Source organism: Rhinatrema bivittatum, chromosome 2 (genome assembly GCF_901001135.1).
Source record: "Rhinatrema bivittatum chromosome 2, aRhiBiv1.1, whole genome shotgun sequence".
Lineage (NCBI taxonomy): Eukaryota > Metazoa > Chordata > Amphibia > Gymnophiona > Rhinatrematidae > Rhinatrema > Rhinatrema bivittatum.
Window position 1 is genome coordinate 305,435,323 of NC_042616.1, and position 18,382 is coordinate 305,453,704.

General features: G+C 41.7%; 1 protein-coding gene across 2 annotated transcripts in view; it reads right to left on the minus strand.

The window, feature by feature from the left end:
- The window catches only part of TNS3 (tensin 3), a 592,547-nt gene that overhangs the window by 470,549 nt on the left and 103,616 nt on the right, over nucleotides 1–18,382 (minus strand). For both annotated transcript variants that reach the window (XM_029589689.1, XM_029589690.1), the window contains exon 3: nucleotides 11,230–11,268. Coding sequence is in view for 1 of the 2 variants with exons in the window: in XM_029589690.1 (XP_029445550.1) it covers nucleotides 11,230–11,268 (39 nt within the window). In the remaining variant the exon portion in view is untranslated. The remainder of the gene's footprint in view (nucleotides 1–11,229; nucleotides 11,269–18,382) is intronic.

Here is an 18,382-nt window from a genome sequence, read left to right on the forward strand (position 1 = left end):
GTGCACATCTGCAGGCAGGTGCTCCATCAAAAAAACCTGGAGCTTCTTGTGGGCTCTCACGATTGCCAGACAAATGTGGAACCTTTTAGCGGCCTGCACTATCTGACCCTAGAGAGTTCTACTTTATAAAGAGTTACAGCCTGGCCAAAAAAAAAACAGAGGGGGGGGGGGGGTGCTGTTTTTAAAAGAAAGAGAGAGTGTTTAAGGTTCTGGAGTCAATTATAGTCCAAAGTTCCTCTCTCCAGAGGTTGCACAGTGCTAAAACTTGTTCAACAAAATTACAAGTTCACCTCTGAAGAGTGACTTTGTTCCCAGAACTCTATTTTCCTAATAGGTGAGAGAGATTTATTTAAAATATTTATAGTCCACCTATCACCAGTTCTAGGCAGATAAAGTCATATTACAAATGTGGACATTCATAAAATATCAGAAGACAGAAAAACAACACAAGGTCTGATGCGTGTGTTATGTGTATATTGGTAATGAAAAGCAAATGACAATCTTTAATAAAAACGAATACCAAGCGTGGGTCCCCAGGATGCCCAGCTCTGTGTCCTACGTGCTAGATTGAACCGCCAGCCAACGCCTTCATTCATGCAAAAACAGCATTACAGCCCTTAAATAACATTGCACGCCATTAACGTGTAAAGTACTGGAAATGTTCTGCAATTCCAATGGTGTATATCTGGATACTGCAGAACCTGCTGGCTCTAACCAACCAGGGGTGGGCAAACTGAGGGCCTGAGGGCCAAATCTGGCCCATCAAGGTTTTTCTTCCGGCCCTCCGAGCTCTTATAAAACTGCAATATATGCAATCTGCCAGTCCTCACACCTGCCTGCCTGAGTACCAAACTGTTGCCCTTGACCTCGCGCTGAAAAGTGTGACATCAGCTTTTAATGACATCAGGCGAGCAGGTCCAAGCATGGAAGCACCATCCTGGAGATGACGTGCTCCCACCCCGCTAGTGAGAAGAGGTTCAGAAGGACAGCACTATGTAACTCTGCGGCTGGCGAGGTTCCCACTGCCTGCCAGCAAGAAGAGGCTCCAGCCGTACTGCTACTTTGGTGGCGCTTCTGGTTCCCATTCTCGCCAGCGAGATGGAAGCCCCACATGGCGGTCCTATGTTGTTGTGCGCTGGTGGGGTTCCCAACCCCCGCCGGTGAGGTAAGGCCCCGAGCAGCGGTCGGCCTACTGGTGGGCTTCCAGCACTCAGCCAGCAGGTAGAAGACAAGGATGACAACATCCTGGGGAGGATGAGTGAGTCATGGCAGTAGTAACTAAAAGGGGGATGGTGAGAGTGAGGGGACAAAAGGGGGTGAGGGTAGTGCTTGACAGAGAGAAGGGAGGGGGTAAGTGACTGAGGAAAGGGGGTGAGAATGAGGGAATGGAAGATGTTGAGTGGGAGTGAGAAACAGAGAAGGGAAGGAGATTACATGGGAGCGTGAGTGATGGGGAAAGAGTGAGTGACTGAGGGGTAAGAGAGTAGAAAAGAAAGGAAAGAGGGTGAGGGAATGCATGGGGTGAGTTGGACTGATGGCATGAGGGACAGAAGGGAAGAGGATTGAGGGGGAAAGAATGATAGAAGGAGGGATTGACAAAGGGAAGGAGAAGGAGTGATAGAGGAGTGGGAAGTAAGTGAATGAATAGAAGGGGTGAGAGAGGGAAGGGGTGAGAGGAAAGAGAAGGGGGTGATGTGGTAAGTGACAGAGGAAAAGGATGAAGGTGAATGGGATTGAGGGAATGAATGACAGACGGAAGGGAAAGGGGTTGAGTGACAGAGGCAAGTGGAGAAGGTGAGTGAGAGGGAAAGGGCAGGGAGGAAGTAGAAGAGGGGAGTGAGAAGAAGAACTGGGTAGAAGAGTGCATGAATTAACATACAGTATGCATATGAGAAACAAATTTGGAAGTCTGTGTGTTCCCTCCTCATCCTACAATCACAGAGTGACTGGAAATGAAGTTTCCAGCTATGAGAGAGGGGATTTTTTTTTTTAGCATTATTAGTTTTAATTACTGGGAGTTTGATATGGCTGCTATTTTGGAACATTTGATTGATTTTTGGGAAATATGAAAAAAATGTTTCTCCCTGTTCTTCTTCAGTATTGGATGTTTCTATTCATCATCTGTTTTGAAATACTCTGTTCATTAGTAGGGGTTACTATTAAGATTGAGGAGTTATATTTCTTGATTTGTATTATGAGGAGCGGTGATATTTCTGGGTTTGCATTATTGCACTGCATACGAGTCTGGCTTGTGCTGGTTTCCAGTTCAGTTTTTTTTTTTGTCTGCACCTTTCCATTTATACTTTATGGCCTTTTTAATCTTATTTGGTGAAGGTCTGTCAGAGTCCTGCATTGGTGAATGAGGTGAGGTACTTTGCTAGCCGGGAAAATGCCTTGTACTTGGTGGGTTGAAGGTTGAGCTGATTTTTGGTAGGGGCTGGGATCCATGATTGAAGGGGGCTCCTCGGGTGCTAAAAAGGATGGCGCTTGAGCCATCCTTTTTAGCACCCGGGCTCAGGGCACTTGCTGTGCCCTGAGCTCCAAGTGGGACATCCCATCCCAGCCCTCACTGCGGTCAATAACTTGTAATGTGGCCCAGCACAAAACAAAAATGGTTTTGCCCACCCCTGCTCCAGATGCATGTGGCACCAAGATTAAAACTTGGCCACAACGGTGATTTTGGCCCAAATTGGCCACACACAATAAGGTCGCCCATCCCCACTACCGTACCAAGGAGCATCCGAAATAACACCAGGCACAGATGACAGAAGTGATAGTCTGGGCTCCTTGTCAGATTTCAGCAGATCAGTGCCCCTGAATAGCCTCCCAATCAAAACTTTCAGCTACCTGGGAACAGCACAAACTGCAAAGCAAAAGGCTGCGCTTTGAACGTTGGCCTGGCTGCTTAATAACCAACAAGATCAGGAGTAAACTGGCATAAACCAACTAGTAAAGCTACCTCGGCAAGCGATGGACATCATCCTCAGACGACATTACTGCACCTTCTTCATGACAGCTTACCACAGAGCGCAGAGACTAAGCACAAGCCTTTATAAGGCCTTACACGCGGAAATGCCTTAATCATTATTACTAACTACTGCTGCTGCTACTTAAAATGCTCCCAGAATTAAAAAGAAAATTCTTCCCTGCTGCTGCTTCTAAACTAACTCATAAAAAAAAACCCCACACTACACTTCTTGCAAGCTGCAAAACTTCCATTGGATCACAGTAAGACTTGTGTATGATTATGTTGCTCTAGTTAAAAAGTTGTTAAAGATGACAAACAATCCATTCCCTCCCAGGACTGATAGAACTACAAGACTTCTGCCCTAAAGAAAGAGACATTTTTTTTTTTAAAAAAAAAGGGCATGTACCCCTGCAGAACTGCACTAGCCCAGCTTTGTCATCAGGCACATTTAACACTTGCTTTGGCTAGCCCGCAGTCTTTCAATGCCTCAAGGAGCCGAGCTGTGTCTGACTGCTTCCTGGGCCCTACAAGCTGGCTGGTTTTTAAATTGTTCATGTGTACCTGCTTTTAGGGGGTGTGGAGGCACAGCCCTAATCCTTTTTAACAAGCTGCTGGGGCCCGGCGAGTTGCTCCAGATCCAAGCAGACTGGCAGGGATGAAGGATCGACGCAGGCAATCGGGAGGGCACATTTCCCTGTCCGCCTTACTCTTCCCGAGTCGCCCTTCCTCTTTACCCTATTTGCTCCTACGCTTGCCTGCCAGCTCCCATGCCAGCACGTGCTGCCCCCCTCTCTCCTGTCATTCCTCTGCTTCCAAGCCCCGGCCCCCATATACTGAGCTACCAACTCCCTTCTCTTATCCCATTTCACTTGTGATGCTGCTGAGCCAAGGGAAAGAGGGAAGGAGAGGGGAGGTAATAAAGGGGAATGGCTCACAGTCAAAGACATCAATCCGTTAGGCATTATTGGATTTCATCATCGCATCACCTTCCTACAACCAAGTCTTTATGAAACTGCAATTAAAGCAATGGTATACACGTCTGCATTCACCTATTACAAAGAATAAAATCACACAACATATAGATTAGACATGTTTTAATGAGACATAGTCAGCATGGATTTACCCAAAGGAAGTCTTGCCTCACAAATCTACATTTATTTTTTTTTTGAAAGGGTGAATAAGCATGTGGACAAAGGTGAACAGGTAGATGTAGTGTATTTAGATTTTCAGAAGGCGATCGATAAAGTCCCTCATGAGAGGATTCTAAGAAAACTAAAACTAAAACTAAAAAGTCATGGGAGAGGAGGCGATGTCCTTTTGTGGATTGCAAACTGGTTAAAAGACAGGAAACAGGGTAGGATTAAATGGTCAATTATCTCAGTGGAAAAGGGTAAACAGTGGAGTGCCTCAGGGATCTGTATTGGGAGCAGTGCTTTTCAATATATTTATAAATGATCTGGAAAGAGGTACGACAAGTGAGGTGATCAAATTAGCAGATGACACAACATTATTCAGAGTAATTAAATCACAAGTGGATTGTGATAATTTGGAAGACCTTGCAAGATTGGAAGATTGGAAGTCAATATGATAGATGTGAACAAGTACAAGGTGATACATATAGGGAAAAATAACCCTTGCTGTAGTTATGCGACGTAAGGTTCCATTTTAGGAGCTACCATCCAGGAAAAAGATCTGGGCTTCATATTTGATATTACCCTGAAATAGTCAGCTCAGTGTGTTGTGGAGGTCAAAAGAAACAAACAGAATGTTAGCATTTATTAGGAAGGGAATGGTGAATAAAATGGAGAATGTCATAATGCCTCTGTATCATTCAATGATTAGACCACACCTTGAAAACTGTGTGCAATTCTGGTCACTGCCTCTCAAAAAAATAGTTGCACTGAAGAAATTAAAGAGAATGGGATGGAACAGTGCTTTTTAATATGAGGAAAGGCTAAAGAGGTTAAAGGCTGTTCAGCCTGGAGAAGAGACGTCTGAGGGGGATACGACAGAGCTCCACAAAATCATGAAAGGACTTGAATGGGTAAATGTAAAATGGTTATTTACTCTTTTGGATAATACAAGGTCTAGGGGGCATTCCATGAAATTAGCAAGTAGCACATTTAAAACAAATTGGAGAAAATTCTCTCTCACTTGACACACAATCAAGCTCTGGAATTTGTTGCCAGAGGATGTGGTTAGTGCAGTTAGTGTAGCTGGGTTTAAAAAAGATTTGGATAAAATCCTGGAGAAGTCTGTAGGAAAAGCCACTGCTGGTTGCCAGCATCAGTAGCATGGGATCTATTTAATACTGGGGTACTTGCCAGGTTCTTATGGCCTGGATTGGCCACTGTTGGAAACAGGATGCTGGGCTTGATGGACTCTTGGTCTGACCCAGTATGGCTGTTCTTATATTTTTATGTTCTTTACAGGGAAATGTGACGAGAAAGATTAGTAGTGTCACTGTCAGGGCCAGCAGCAGGGAAGAAGTATGGGAAGCACCAGGAGCAGGCAAAAAAAGAAAGAGGGGCGCTTCCACCTAGAATGTGCAAAAAAACCCCTTGGCAAGCATTTCTGCTGCGGGCTTTAATAATTTTTAAAAAGCAGCACCAAGTAAAAGTTCTTAAGTGAGCATTAAAGAACACACAAACACAAAATGTGTTTTTAATGCAGGCCATTTGACCAAGAGGGAAACTGACAGGAAGATCAAAAGACAAATATTCGCTTCCAAACTGTCAGGAGGGCTGCGGGACATGGCAAAGTAATCTCAAGCACTCCTCCAATGGGGGCAGATAGAATGAGCAGGGCAATCTGCACCACCAACTCACACATCAGTGTGCGCGCACATGTGGTGCGTGTTTTTCTTACACATGGGCTCTTGCTGTAGGCCTTGGACATCCAACAGATGGAACAGGTTTCTCCCCAAGGGAGGTGCAGATCCCCCACTCTCAGCAGAAGGGCTGAGAGCTTTCAAATCCACTCTCTGAGAAAGCCTGGCCCTCTGCCCTTTCTGAGAAACCACTGACTGCCATGGCAGGCACTTGAAAACAGCAATGCAAACCAAGGGATTCCTCTCAAAACTCTGCCCCCTCTCACCCAGCAGAGGATACTGGGTGGGTGGGTGTGTGTGAGTGAAAGCAAGAGACACTGGAGCAGAATGGTCAGACCTCCTGCTCGCCAGTTTAACTTATGCCATCTGCTTGCACATGCACAATTTCAGGGCTCACAAACACAGAAGCCAACTCCTCTCCCAATGTAATCAAAGAAACAGGCAAGGAGAGGGAAATAATTCTCCCAATCAGATATTACTAAATTCTAAAAAAACAGTTTCTCCTTATGTGACTTTATCATAGAATCCAAGTGCCTCCGATTGTAATCCACTGTCTCTCGCCCACAAAGGGCCCCAGGCAGTATCAGCCTTTATGGCACCATACATTTTAATCATGTACCATCTCCCTTATACGATTTTTTAATTTTTATTAATTTTTAATCTTTAATTCTGTTTTATTCATTTTTTTTATAAATCTAAATTACCTAAAAAAAAAAAAAAAGAGTAATACTTGGTTTGTAAACCTATAATTTCATAAAAATCAGCAAGTACTTAGCTCATGTAATCTGGCGTCTAGTTGCACTATTCGACACTGTATCAATCTGGTTATTCAAAAATTGGGACTCTGCATTAAACAAAAGTCCAGGTGCAAGAGTTGCAAATCACCAGAGCACGCTATGCATGACTGGAAGAGTCCGTGTCGGTGTATCATCTCCACTTTTTTTGCCAGCATGTGTGGAATTGTCTCAACATAAGCTAGGGTGTGGCATCAGCATGCCTATGGAAGATTTCCCCATAGAAAACATGACTTTAGCCAGGCGTAAAGATTGGTACATGCAATGGAAGATCTGATGAGACCCCTTGGGCAATCATCTAAGCAGCCGGGATAACAGGAGCCAAGTCATTAAATTTGAGACTGGAATAGAGGCCATGCCACCTAGCTATTTAGGAGAGTCAAGCAAATATTTTAAATGCTAGACTAGCTTGCAAAACCTCCATCCTTGGGAGGTTGAATAGTGGTGAATGGTCCATTAATACACATATTTTGAGGCATTTGAAGCAGAGATACCTCCAGGCTATGGAATACATTACTGGCCTTATTAAAATATTCATAATCTTCATTATCCCTTTTCAGATATAAAAAGTTGTTCCTCTGGCATCCATGCCCTTTAGAAAAAAAGAAAGGAAGAAGCATGTGGAGCATGCTCAACGAATGATGTCAGTATGAACAAAGGGTAAGAAGTAAAAAAAAATGCTTGCCTACAGATTAGGCTCACCTCTCTGAAAGGAAATCTATTTAGAGGGCACTTGACAATCTGCATTTCAATATCAGGAACCCATACCTTGGAACTCCTTGCCTCTTGATATTCGCCTTGAAGGTAATTATTTGAATTTCAGGAAACTGGTGAAAAATTGTTTTTTCAAAAATATTTGAATTCTGGCATGTTCTATTTTCATTTAATTTACTGATGACATACCTGTGATTTTTTTTTATTATTCTTTTATTGATTTTTATTTATTTATTTTATTTATTTATTTTATTTAAAAATGTTTATGTACCGCTTTTACAATTCAAAAGAATTAATCAAAACGGTTTACAACCAAACATACACAATAAATGAACTTGACAAAATAAAAACAAAAATAAAACAATTAAAAGCTAACATAGTGCAGTATATATTCATATCCAGCTATTTTTTTCAAAGGATATTAGCAGAAAGTAAATATTATATGGTGTGAATGTTTCTGAAAGAAGAGAGAACAGTTGAAGTGAATAAGTGTTGAGTTTATGAAATAGTTAAGGTGTATGCTTTCTGAAATAAGTATGTTTTCAATAGTTTTTTGAACTGTTGTATTGATGAAGTGAGACGAATGTGATCTGGAAGTGAATTCCATAAAACAGGACCTGCCACTGAGAATGCTCTTTTTCTGGTAAGTTCAAGTTTTGCTGATTTAACAGTAGGGATATCTAATAAGTTTTTTGAGAGAGATCTGAGATGTCTGGCAGGTTTATATATGCGAAGATTAGTACATAACCAAGTAGAAGAAGTATTGTAGATGAGAGAATGGATAATTGATAAGACTTTAAATTGAATTCGGTATTTAATTGGTAACCAATGAAGTGAAAGTAGAACTGGTGTAATATGGGTACGGCGTGAAATACCTACTAGCACCCGAGCAGCGGAGTTTTGTATCATTTGTATTTATTTTGGAAGTTTTTAATGTTCTTATTGTTTTATTTTTTATTTTTCTTGTATAATGGTTTATATATTGTATTAAATTCATTTTAATTTTTATTGTACACCATTTTGATGTTGCTATCCTTAAAAGAAACATGGGAGTAACCTGCACAGTGCGGTAGATATTACCATAAGAAGCTTGCTGGGCAGACTGGATGGACCATTTTGTCCTTTTCTGAAGTCATTACTATGTCACTATGATTTGTAATTTGTTGTAACCTTTCATAGGCCATGATCTAAATTTTTTTTCCTCTTTTCTGCTATTTTCGTGAAGAGCAAGTAGCAAAGCAGGCCCTAAATGGAGTCACAAAATTAGTGTATGGGGATCAGAGAAGCAGGACTGATCCCTCTTCCCTCTAGATCTCCTCTTCAACCTGCAGCCGGTAGTGGCAGTCAGCATGGGATCCAAGGGCCAGTACACATTCACAGACCCTGTCCCCTACTCCTACATGGGCTTGTGTTAGACTGGAAGCACATAGAGAGGGCCGGGGACTGTGTGTGCATCTTTCCTCACAGACTTTGTGCTGACTGCTGCTGTTACTTCCCTGCTTTGGGTGAGTGGAATGAAGGAGCAAGGAATGAAGTTCTGCTATTTTGTTTTGGTTATCATCTGGGCTTGTGTGGATTTTCGAGTTTAAAACGGGGTTATTGGATAAAAGCTCAAAAACCACTAAAGTAGCAAGTTTTATAATATATTATTACATTGTCTCTTGTTGTACTGGTTACTCTATCCATGTCTTCTCTACAGCCTTGGACCTGATTTACTGAGGCCTTATTCCCATTCAGTGTCTATGGGAAATCAGGCCCTGTATGTTACTGTTTTCACTTTGTATTTTAATTTCACTCCTTTTCTGGAGGTGGTTTTCCAGTGTACACAGCAGCCTCTATAAAGAGTCCAAGCGCTCCAGTCCACATTTATCACCAGTAGATGCATACATGTCCTGCACACATCCATGCATACATACTCTGCCGTTCCTGGGAACTCTCTGGAATGCCCCCGGAGACTTGGGAGAACTTTTGCATCAACTGCATCTCCGGGGAAACAACAAGAAATCTCCCGGTACTTCCCTTCCTCAGAAAGTCTGCAGGGAACGGAAGAGGAGGGGTGATTCTGGAGCAGGCACAGTGAACAGCATGTGGGGCAAAACTGAGGAGGGGCTATGACCCACAAAACACAGCCTGCAGCTTTGATGCCAGGACTTGGGACTCGTTCAGCTGAGGATAGATTAAGGGTGCACAAGTCAGATGCTGGAGCGGAAGAGATGGCACTTTGGAGGTGGAGCTGTAAATTCAACCTTCTCTTTGCCCTATACTTGAAGTGCTTCTGTTTTTATTTGTGGAGCAGCTGTTTTCTTTTCCTTTTCCTTATTCAGCTCCACCAGGACAAATTTGGTCCCCCCAGAAGGAGAGGATGATCCCCACCAGACATTCCTCCCTTTCCACTATTTGGCACGTGAACACTTGGTTGTGAATGGAACTATTTAGGAAGGAACATTTACAGTTGTTCACCTCAAATCTTTTAAGATTTAACACTAAGCTTTAATTTCCTGATACAGTAGAGCATCTTATACTCAAAAAGGGATCATGGTTGATCTGGATAATGGATATTTATGGATAAATATCAACCTATGTGTTGATAAGGAAATTGAGAAATAAAGCACAACTGTTATTACGTTTCTGCATATTTACAGATAATAAGTGTTTTTCTGGAAAATGGAGCTTGGACCACAGTCCATGATTTTTTTTCCATATAATAGAAGTTTTCAGATAAAGGAACCTCAGTTGTAAGGTGCTCTACTGTATTCCACGTTACTCGGCCTAGCACCATGTAAACGCTGAACAAGCTCATCATATTTGTTCTAAACTGAGAAGAAGCATATCTAGCGTGCTGGCTTGGTATCCTTTTGCACATGCTGAGCCAGAAATCTATCAATAAATGAACATTCACACTACATTCAGCGAAACAGAAAAAAAAATAGAGCTTTGACGTCACTCCACTAGTCGACAACTTTGCAGCAGAACTATGGGGTACCAGATTTAGGTTCAGTCTTTCTGTATGTCAGTGCTATTATCACCACCCCTTCCATACTCTGCTCTGCACGCCTCAATGTCCTCATTGTACTCCGTATCCTCCCCCACCCCTTTCGCCTTCATGTATATACACCTTCCTCCTGAACAGCACTTCATGCTCCCAACAACGTGCACTCTTATCCTTGAAAGCTCGTGCCTCAATAAATCGCTTAGTCTATAACGTGCCACCAATTGTGTCATCTTTACTGCTACAGACTAACTAACATAGGTACATCCCACCCCTCTCCTGGACATCTCAAGGCTGTCACACAGGAATTGTACATGGACTCCAGGAAGGTAGGGAAGTCAACGACACTTGTGGTTTATATCTACTCTGCTGGTTCATGGACAACACCAATGATTAGCCCTCAAAAAGCTTATGCCCTAGCCACCCTCCCAAAACAGGCCCCACTGAGTAGAAAAACAGCCAAGTATAGGATAGAGCAATGGTTCCCAACCCAGTCCTGGGGACCCCCCAAGCCAGTCGGGTTTTCAGGATATCCACAATGAATATGCATGAGAGAAAATTTGCATGCACTGCCTCCATAACATGCACATTTTCTCTCATGCATATTCATTGTGGATATCCTGAAAACCCGAGTGGCTGGGGGGTCCCCAGGACAGGGCTGGGAACCACTGGGATAGAGCGACAGGGAGGGGAAAGAAAATGTAGGTATAACTGAATAATTTAAGAGTAGATGATTATTCAGAAGTTGGCAACTATTCAACAGCACACAGAACAAGTTTATAGAAACCAAGACTATTTTTATAATTAAATAATAATTATTACATCAATGACATAATAACTGAGAATAATGTGTAAGCAGTATACATTCTGAAGCCTAAACATTAGTGGAATATTGTTCCCTGTATAAAACTTATTAGTATTAGGTAAAGCTTACCAATTCATAGTTTATTGGCAGGGAGCAGGCTGTCACCACCTGAAGAAAAAAAAAAAAAGAGAAAAACAATGTGACTATATTTACATTGTTATATTTATATTTAAAATATTTTCAGATTAGGCTGATGACATATTCAGAATGTGATCTGCTGTTTGCAGATTGATGGAACCTGAGCAACATATTCTACTTCTCCAAAGAGATGAAAGATAGAAAGGAAGAGAAATTAGGCCTTTATGAACTGGTGTATGTTTCTGCTGTCATTTGCAGACAAAGTACATTTTTTAAACTGAAAGGAAATCTCAGTGTCTTGGTTTAGTGACCCCGATTCATTCATGGTAAGGGCACCCCCACCCGCCTGGGTGAGTAGCGGTGAGAGTCATTACCATCCAAGAGCAGCTTGGTGGCCCATGTGAACTAAGGTAATGGTCTCAGACCAGTGTCCACCTCACATCAGACATCAGGACTGGCACTAAATGAAACCATTCTTCATTCTCTGATGTTTATCATCTCTATGATAACTGTGAACCCACCCTGTTTGTGTGGATGCTCTTTAGGGCACATGTCACTGCCCTCCACACATAGCTGAAGTGTCTTTGGAGAGTAAAAGGCATTCTTTTGCCAAATAATATTGAGATCAATATTCAAAGCCATTTAGCTCAATAACTCACGAGTTATCCATCTAACTCCATGTTATCCAACTTAGCCATCTAAGTCCAAATTAGCCATCTAAGTCCAAGTTATTCATTTTTAAGAAAACAAGGAGATGTGTGAAGATTTCATGAGGCCTTAGTTCCTCATTAGGTATAGAAATTTGTCTTTCATTATAACCAAGAGCAGGGCAGTTTTACAAATCCTCGATGATATGACAATGTGCTCTGCCTCCCTGAGACTACCCCTGAACTAGCCAACTCCCTAAAGGAAAGTACGTTTTAAAAACCTAGGATCCTAAGAACTGCAGCAAAGAACGACTGCCAAGCCAAGGAGAAAAATGATTACAGCTGCAGTCAAGGATACCAGGCACGGCAAAGCCCAATACACTGCTTTAAGTTCCAGGAGCGCAGTAGTGCCCAGCTATGAGAAAGAACCAGAGAAGTCACCAATCACCAATGCCAGGCCTGCCCCAAGCTCTTCAGAGCATGGAACGGGTAGTAGACACACTTACCCATGTCCTGATCCCCCTTCTCCCCTGAGAGTGTAGAAAGGGGGGGGGGGGAACTGGGCTGCATAGAGCCCTCTCTTCACCTTCATGGACATGGAGCCATATGTAACTGAGGCCAGATTTAGTTGTCTACCCCCTTGAAATCCAAACGTTTAGCCTGATCATGCTATTTAGTGAGTCCTTGGCAAGTAGCATGCTCACACTCTTTAAATCAACATTTCTGGGTTTCTGTGCACACAATAATAATAGCATGGATAAAACAGTGTGGCTGCCATGTTAGTCCCACTTGAAGGCCCAGAATTAAAGGTTTACAAATAAAAACAAAAAATAAATAGAGATAGACAGAGATACAGATAGATAATTAGAACGGAGATTGATATAGAGATAGCTAGAGATACAGATACATAGATAAATAATGTAATGTGTTTGATTCATTTAGAATTGTGAATATGAATTTTATGAGCCACCATGAACACTGGAGTGTGTGGCCAATAAATATGTTTAAATAAGTAAATAGATAAAAAGAAAGATGAATAGAAAGACAGTAGATATAGAAAGAGATAAATAAGCATATAGATAGCGATATAGAGAGAGATAGCTAGAGATGGACAGATATGCAGGTAGAGCTAAATAGAAAGAGAGATAAACATATATATAGATAAATAGAAATAGAGATAGAGATAGGTAAACAGAAAGAGAAAGACAAATAGATATATAAGTAGAAATAAAGTTAGAAAGAGTGCACAAAATGGATAGACAGATGCATGGATAAACTGAATGATAAAGAGACAGATAAATAGATAAGAGAAAGAAAGATAGATATGTACATAGAAAGCGATACAGAGAGATAGCTGGATAGAGATATACATACATAAAGATAGAGATAAATAGATAAAAAGGTACAGATACATTATATAGATAGCAACAGAGAAATAGCAAGAGATAGATACATAAATATATAGATATAGTTAAATACATATATAGATAGAGAGGTAGATAAAGATATATTCTTAGAGATAAATAGATAAAGATAGAGATAGCTATATACAATAAATAAATAGATACAGACAGAGATAGTTATGTTGATATCTTTTTATTGGACTAACTTAATACATTGAGAATAGTGTGAGCAGGTTGCTAGGGACATTTTTTACTGAGAGCATGATAAATCTGTTGCATCACTCATTAATTGGCTTTTTAACATGCATATTATGTTTGTTTGCAAGCCCATACTAAAACTGATTTTGTGAAATTGTATCACATACACCCCTCAGTGTTGCAACTATGACAACTTCTGCTGCCAAAAGTGGTACCACTTGGAGTTCAAAACCCATACCTTTGAAGGCACTGAAATCCATTATGCCTTCATCTTAGAAGGTTCATTTGTTTTGTTTGTAGCAGCTTTTGCACAAAGATTCACGTACAAGATCCCTATAGGGTCCTTTTGTACATTTATGTTGTGTAACTGGATCTCCTCTGAAACATCTTTTTGCAGATGTAAATGGCCCTGGTTTATTTATGTATTCACCCACCTTCCCCAGCCTTATGTCCTCATTTAAAAATTTAATGCAAAATGGGTTTCAAGCAAGTTTTAAACTACATTCTATGCACATCAAATAACGCAGCTTGCCTTAAAAATTGCAAGCCGTGTTATTGGATATGAACAGGTTTATTTATCAAATCGCATTAGGGCCTTATCACAGGCATCAGGGCCATAATGCTCACGATAACACCATAACGCCCTCAGTAAATAACACATTGTGAGATGCATATGCAAATTTAAAAAATTTAGTCAAAAGGAAGGAGTTTCTGAAAATATGGGGTGTTTAACAGTGCATGCGATAGCGTAACGCACATTATCGCAAGTTTTAACACTGGAAATAACTAGTGGAGTGGAGGTGAGTGGAGAGAGCCAGCCGCTGGGGAGGCACATAATGGTCAACTATTTATATCACTGTAGGAAGGTCAACTAGTACCGTAACTCCAGGTGAGGTTTTGGTGATGGTCTAGAGTTTGGGGGGGGGGGGGGGGGGGAGGAGGTAGTTTTACATGCACAATCAGAGGTACAGACAGCAGAGTACACATCAATGAAAATTTGATGCGATTTGGAGTGAGGAAAGCTTCACAAAAATGAGATTTGTACAATGTACTCTCGAACTAGCTTGTGCTGCTATCAAGCTAGATCGAGAGTATATTGTACAAATGAAATGGCTGCTCAATTCTAGACGCTCTATCACACCCCCGGCAAGGTTAAAAAAAAAAAATATATATATATATATCCCTGGGAGTCTGCACAGACCCTCTGTCCCATCCCCACAGGCCCTGAAGGCAGCTGTAGATTAAGAAACAATTTTGTGAAAATTTTAAGTCCAACACAAGTCACACCCCAACCCCTCCCCTTCAATAAACAAATCACGTTATGGGACAAAAGCAGGGTGGCAACGTTTTGCCAACAGGCCACCTTTGGGCCTGGAGCCTAGGAGACAATCCGGGCCTCCAGGGATAGAACTGTGAGTTAAGGTGGTCCAGAGGGTGGGCATCCTGGCTTACAGGGGTCAGATTTGTTTCTTGAAGGGGAGATGGGCTGCAAGGCGGTGTTTTATACCGGAATTAAACGTTTCAAGAAATTCTTTTCAATCTACAGTCGCCTCCAGGGATGGTGGGAGAAGGTGGAACAAAGGGTCTCTGGCTCTGTAGACCCCCCAGATTTTCTTCATTACTTTTAGGTGTTGACTCAGGGTTGTCGGCTCCTTTAAGCGATAGCAGTCCCATAGTCCTTGGGCCATCACACATCGTAAGGGGAGGCATTTACTGCCATTGACTTTTTCCGCCATGGAGTTTTATCACGGAAGTTACAAAGCAGCAGGATCATTTACAGTTGCCTTTGTGACCTCTGCGGTATTTTACCCTTGGGGAAAAATACTGTGGCTTAGTGAAGACCCCCCTTAGATTGTAAACCCTCTGAGGACAGGGAAATACGTGCACAGTACCTGAATGTAACTCGCCTTGAGTTACCAGTGAAAAGGCATGAGCTAAATCCAAATAAACAAACATAGAAATGAAGACAGAAAAAGACCAATCGGCCCATCCAGTCTGCCCAGCAAGCTCCCACATTTATTTTCCCATAATTATCTGTTTCACCAACCACCAATTTCAGAGCCCTTGTTGGTAACTGTTTGATTCAAGTTTCCTGTGCCATCCCCTACCATTGATGCAGAGAGTAATGTTGGAGTTGCATCAAAGGTGAGCATAAGTCTTAATGGTTATGGGTAGTAACCGCCGCATCAAGCAAGTTACCCCGATGCTTGGTTACCCAGACTGCACAGATCATTGCCTTGCTGGGTGCTGTCTGAATGTAAATCCTGTTTTCCACATTTCCCCCTTTTCCCCCTGCTGTTGAAGCAGAGAGCAACGCTATATATTTATTTATTTAACAGTTTTATATACCGAAGTTCTGGTAACAGAGTTACTAATCATTTCGGTTTACATTACAACAATTGAATTGACAGTATATAGAATAATGTCTTACAATGAACAAGGTAAATTGAACTTGGAAAAAATAAATAATAATAACTTAAATGAACAAGGAGAGTATAATTTAAATGCAAAATATATATGCATTAAAAGTGATGTATCAGGCTTAATTGGTTTAGGGTAGTAACCGCCATATTAAGCAAGCAACCCCCACGCTTAATTTGGTTACCCCGATTGTGAAGTTCAGACCTTGTTGGTTGTTGTCTGAATGCAATGTTGTCTGAATAAAACTCATGTAACAAAATTAGAAACTATACGTGTTACTGGCAGCAGGAGATTAAGAGAGTCTCATGGAAGTCTGAAGCGTTATAACTTCTTAGACTCATTACTCACAGTAATTATTGTTCTGTCCAAGTTGTCTAAAAGGTGCATAAATGGAGCGTTTCAACAGTTCAAAGCAATGAATTTTAACCCAGTAAGAAACAAAACCTGCGTATGCTTGTAAAAGCTTTTCTAAGGATCCCTCTTCAGTTACAGGTTAGTGTTTCCTACCTAGACATTTACTCTCCACGGTTACCTATAATGCACCTGTCAAATAACATTTCTTTGATCTTTATTCTACCCTTACGCTAAGCCTTCTAGATGGTATCAGTATCCTAAAGCCAGATGCAAGCTAAATATTATTTGCAGGGATTCTAAAATTCCTGTAGGACATACTTGCCAGGGAAGAAATGCACTTACCATATACCCTCCCCCCCTGAGAGGGGTGGTGGGAGAACACACACTCTCTGCCCCAATCCAACGCATCTCTCAACCTCTCCCTCTGGAGCCCACTCTATCTCCCTACTCGCCCCTCTCAATACCCCTCATTCACTCTCCTCCCCTCCCCCCAAGACCTCTCACTTGTTCCCAGGCTGCCGACATTTACTGCTCCCAGGCTCACTGGCCAAGAAAATCTGCTTTTCCTAGGCAAGCGGACTTTTGAAAACCCCAATTACTTGTATAGTCCCAGCCTTCAAAACTTCACTTTCAGATAGATTTTACTTAGCACACAGAATTGGATGTAACTGCCATCTTAAAAATAAATAATGGCATACCATCTACATTGGAGAAAGGAATTTAGAGGTTTGGGGGAGCATTTTTAATGATGCAGCCTCTTCCTGTTCCTTTGGGTTTGCTGCTTCTAGAATGATCAGAACCTGGCCTAACTGGATTAAGACACCAGGAGCCTGCATATTCCCTGCTTCCCTGGGATTTCTCTCTGTCATCCAGCCCAACCACTGCAACAACAGTCCTCCAGCTGAGAAGCACAAATAGTGGTTCTCTCCAGAACCTGGCACAAGTACACTCTTACAAAACCAGAAGGTGCCAAAAGTGGAGTATATTCACACCACATTCAGACTAAGGGCCTGATTTACTAAGCTTTTTTTCCCCCCCATAGACGCAGAAAAGAGGGGGGGGGGAACATTTATTTAAAATAATTTGTAATCCACTTTCATAGCAGGAAAGTTCAAGGAGGTGTACAAAATAATTAACTTACATAAAAGCAAAACTAAAAAATATCAAACAGCATTCTCTCTATAAACATAAACACACACAAAGCCTGCTCACGTCCTTATTAAAGTACTAGTCCCAGTGTCAGATCATAATTCCAGATGAAATGTTAATGCGCACAAATACATTTTCAGGGCTTTTTTGAAAGCCTTAAGATATGGTATTACGCATAGCTGATCAGGAAGAAAGTTCCAGAGGAGCGGACCAGTGACTGAAAAAGCTCTTTCCCTAATATCTGCTGAACTTAAAAGTGGCCAACCAGACAGACAAGGTGACGGCAAAATCCAGAAGAATGCCTGAGTGTATAGGCAGAGGAATAGCCAGCAGGAAAAAGGTGGTGAAATTTCCTGTGTGTAAGTCTCAGGTGACACCTCATTTGGAGTAATGTGTACAATTATGAAGACTACACCTTTAAAAGGATATAAATCAAATAGAGTCGTTCCAGAAGGCAACTATTAAAATGTTCAGTGATCTTCATTATCAAGCTTATGTGGACAGACTTAAAGGTCTATACATAAATAGTCTGGAGGAAAGGAAGAGACATAATAAAGATATTTTAATACTTCCAAGGAAATACCAGCCAGGAGATGGGCCTACGTCATGGGATGAGGGTGAAAAGGTGGTGGACTCAGGAGTTCTCATGAAATACTTCTTTCGAGAAAGCGTGGTGGACACATGAAACAGACTCCCTACAGCATCAGAATTCAAGAAAAGATGGGACAAGCACAGGGGATCTCTTTGAAAAAGGAAAGGCCCATAAAGCTGAATGGGAGATGTGGCTGGGCAGACTGCATGGGCCATATGGTCTTTATCTGCCATCATGTTCTCAGTTTCTGTGTTTCTCATTAAACTACTGGCTTGTCAGATGCTGCATGCATTGCTAGAGCAGGAAAATACTGCACTTACGGCCTGGTTTTAAAAGGGCCACGTGCATAAACAAAAGGGGTTATATGTGCGTGGTTGTGC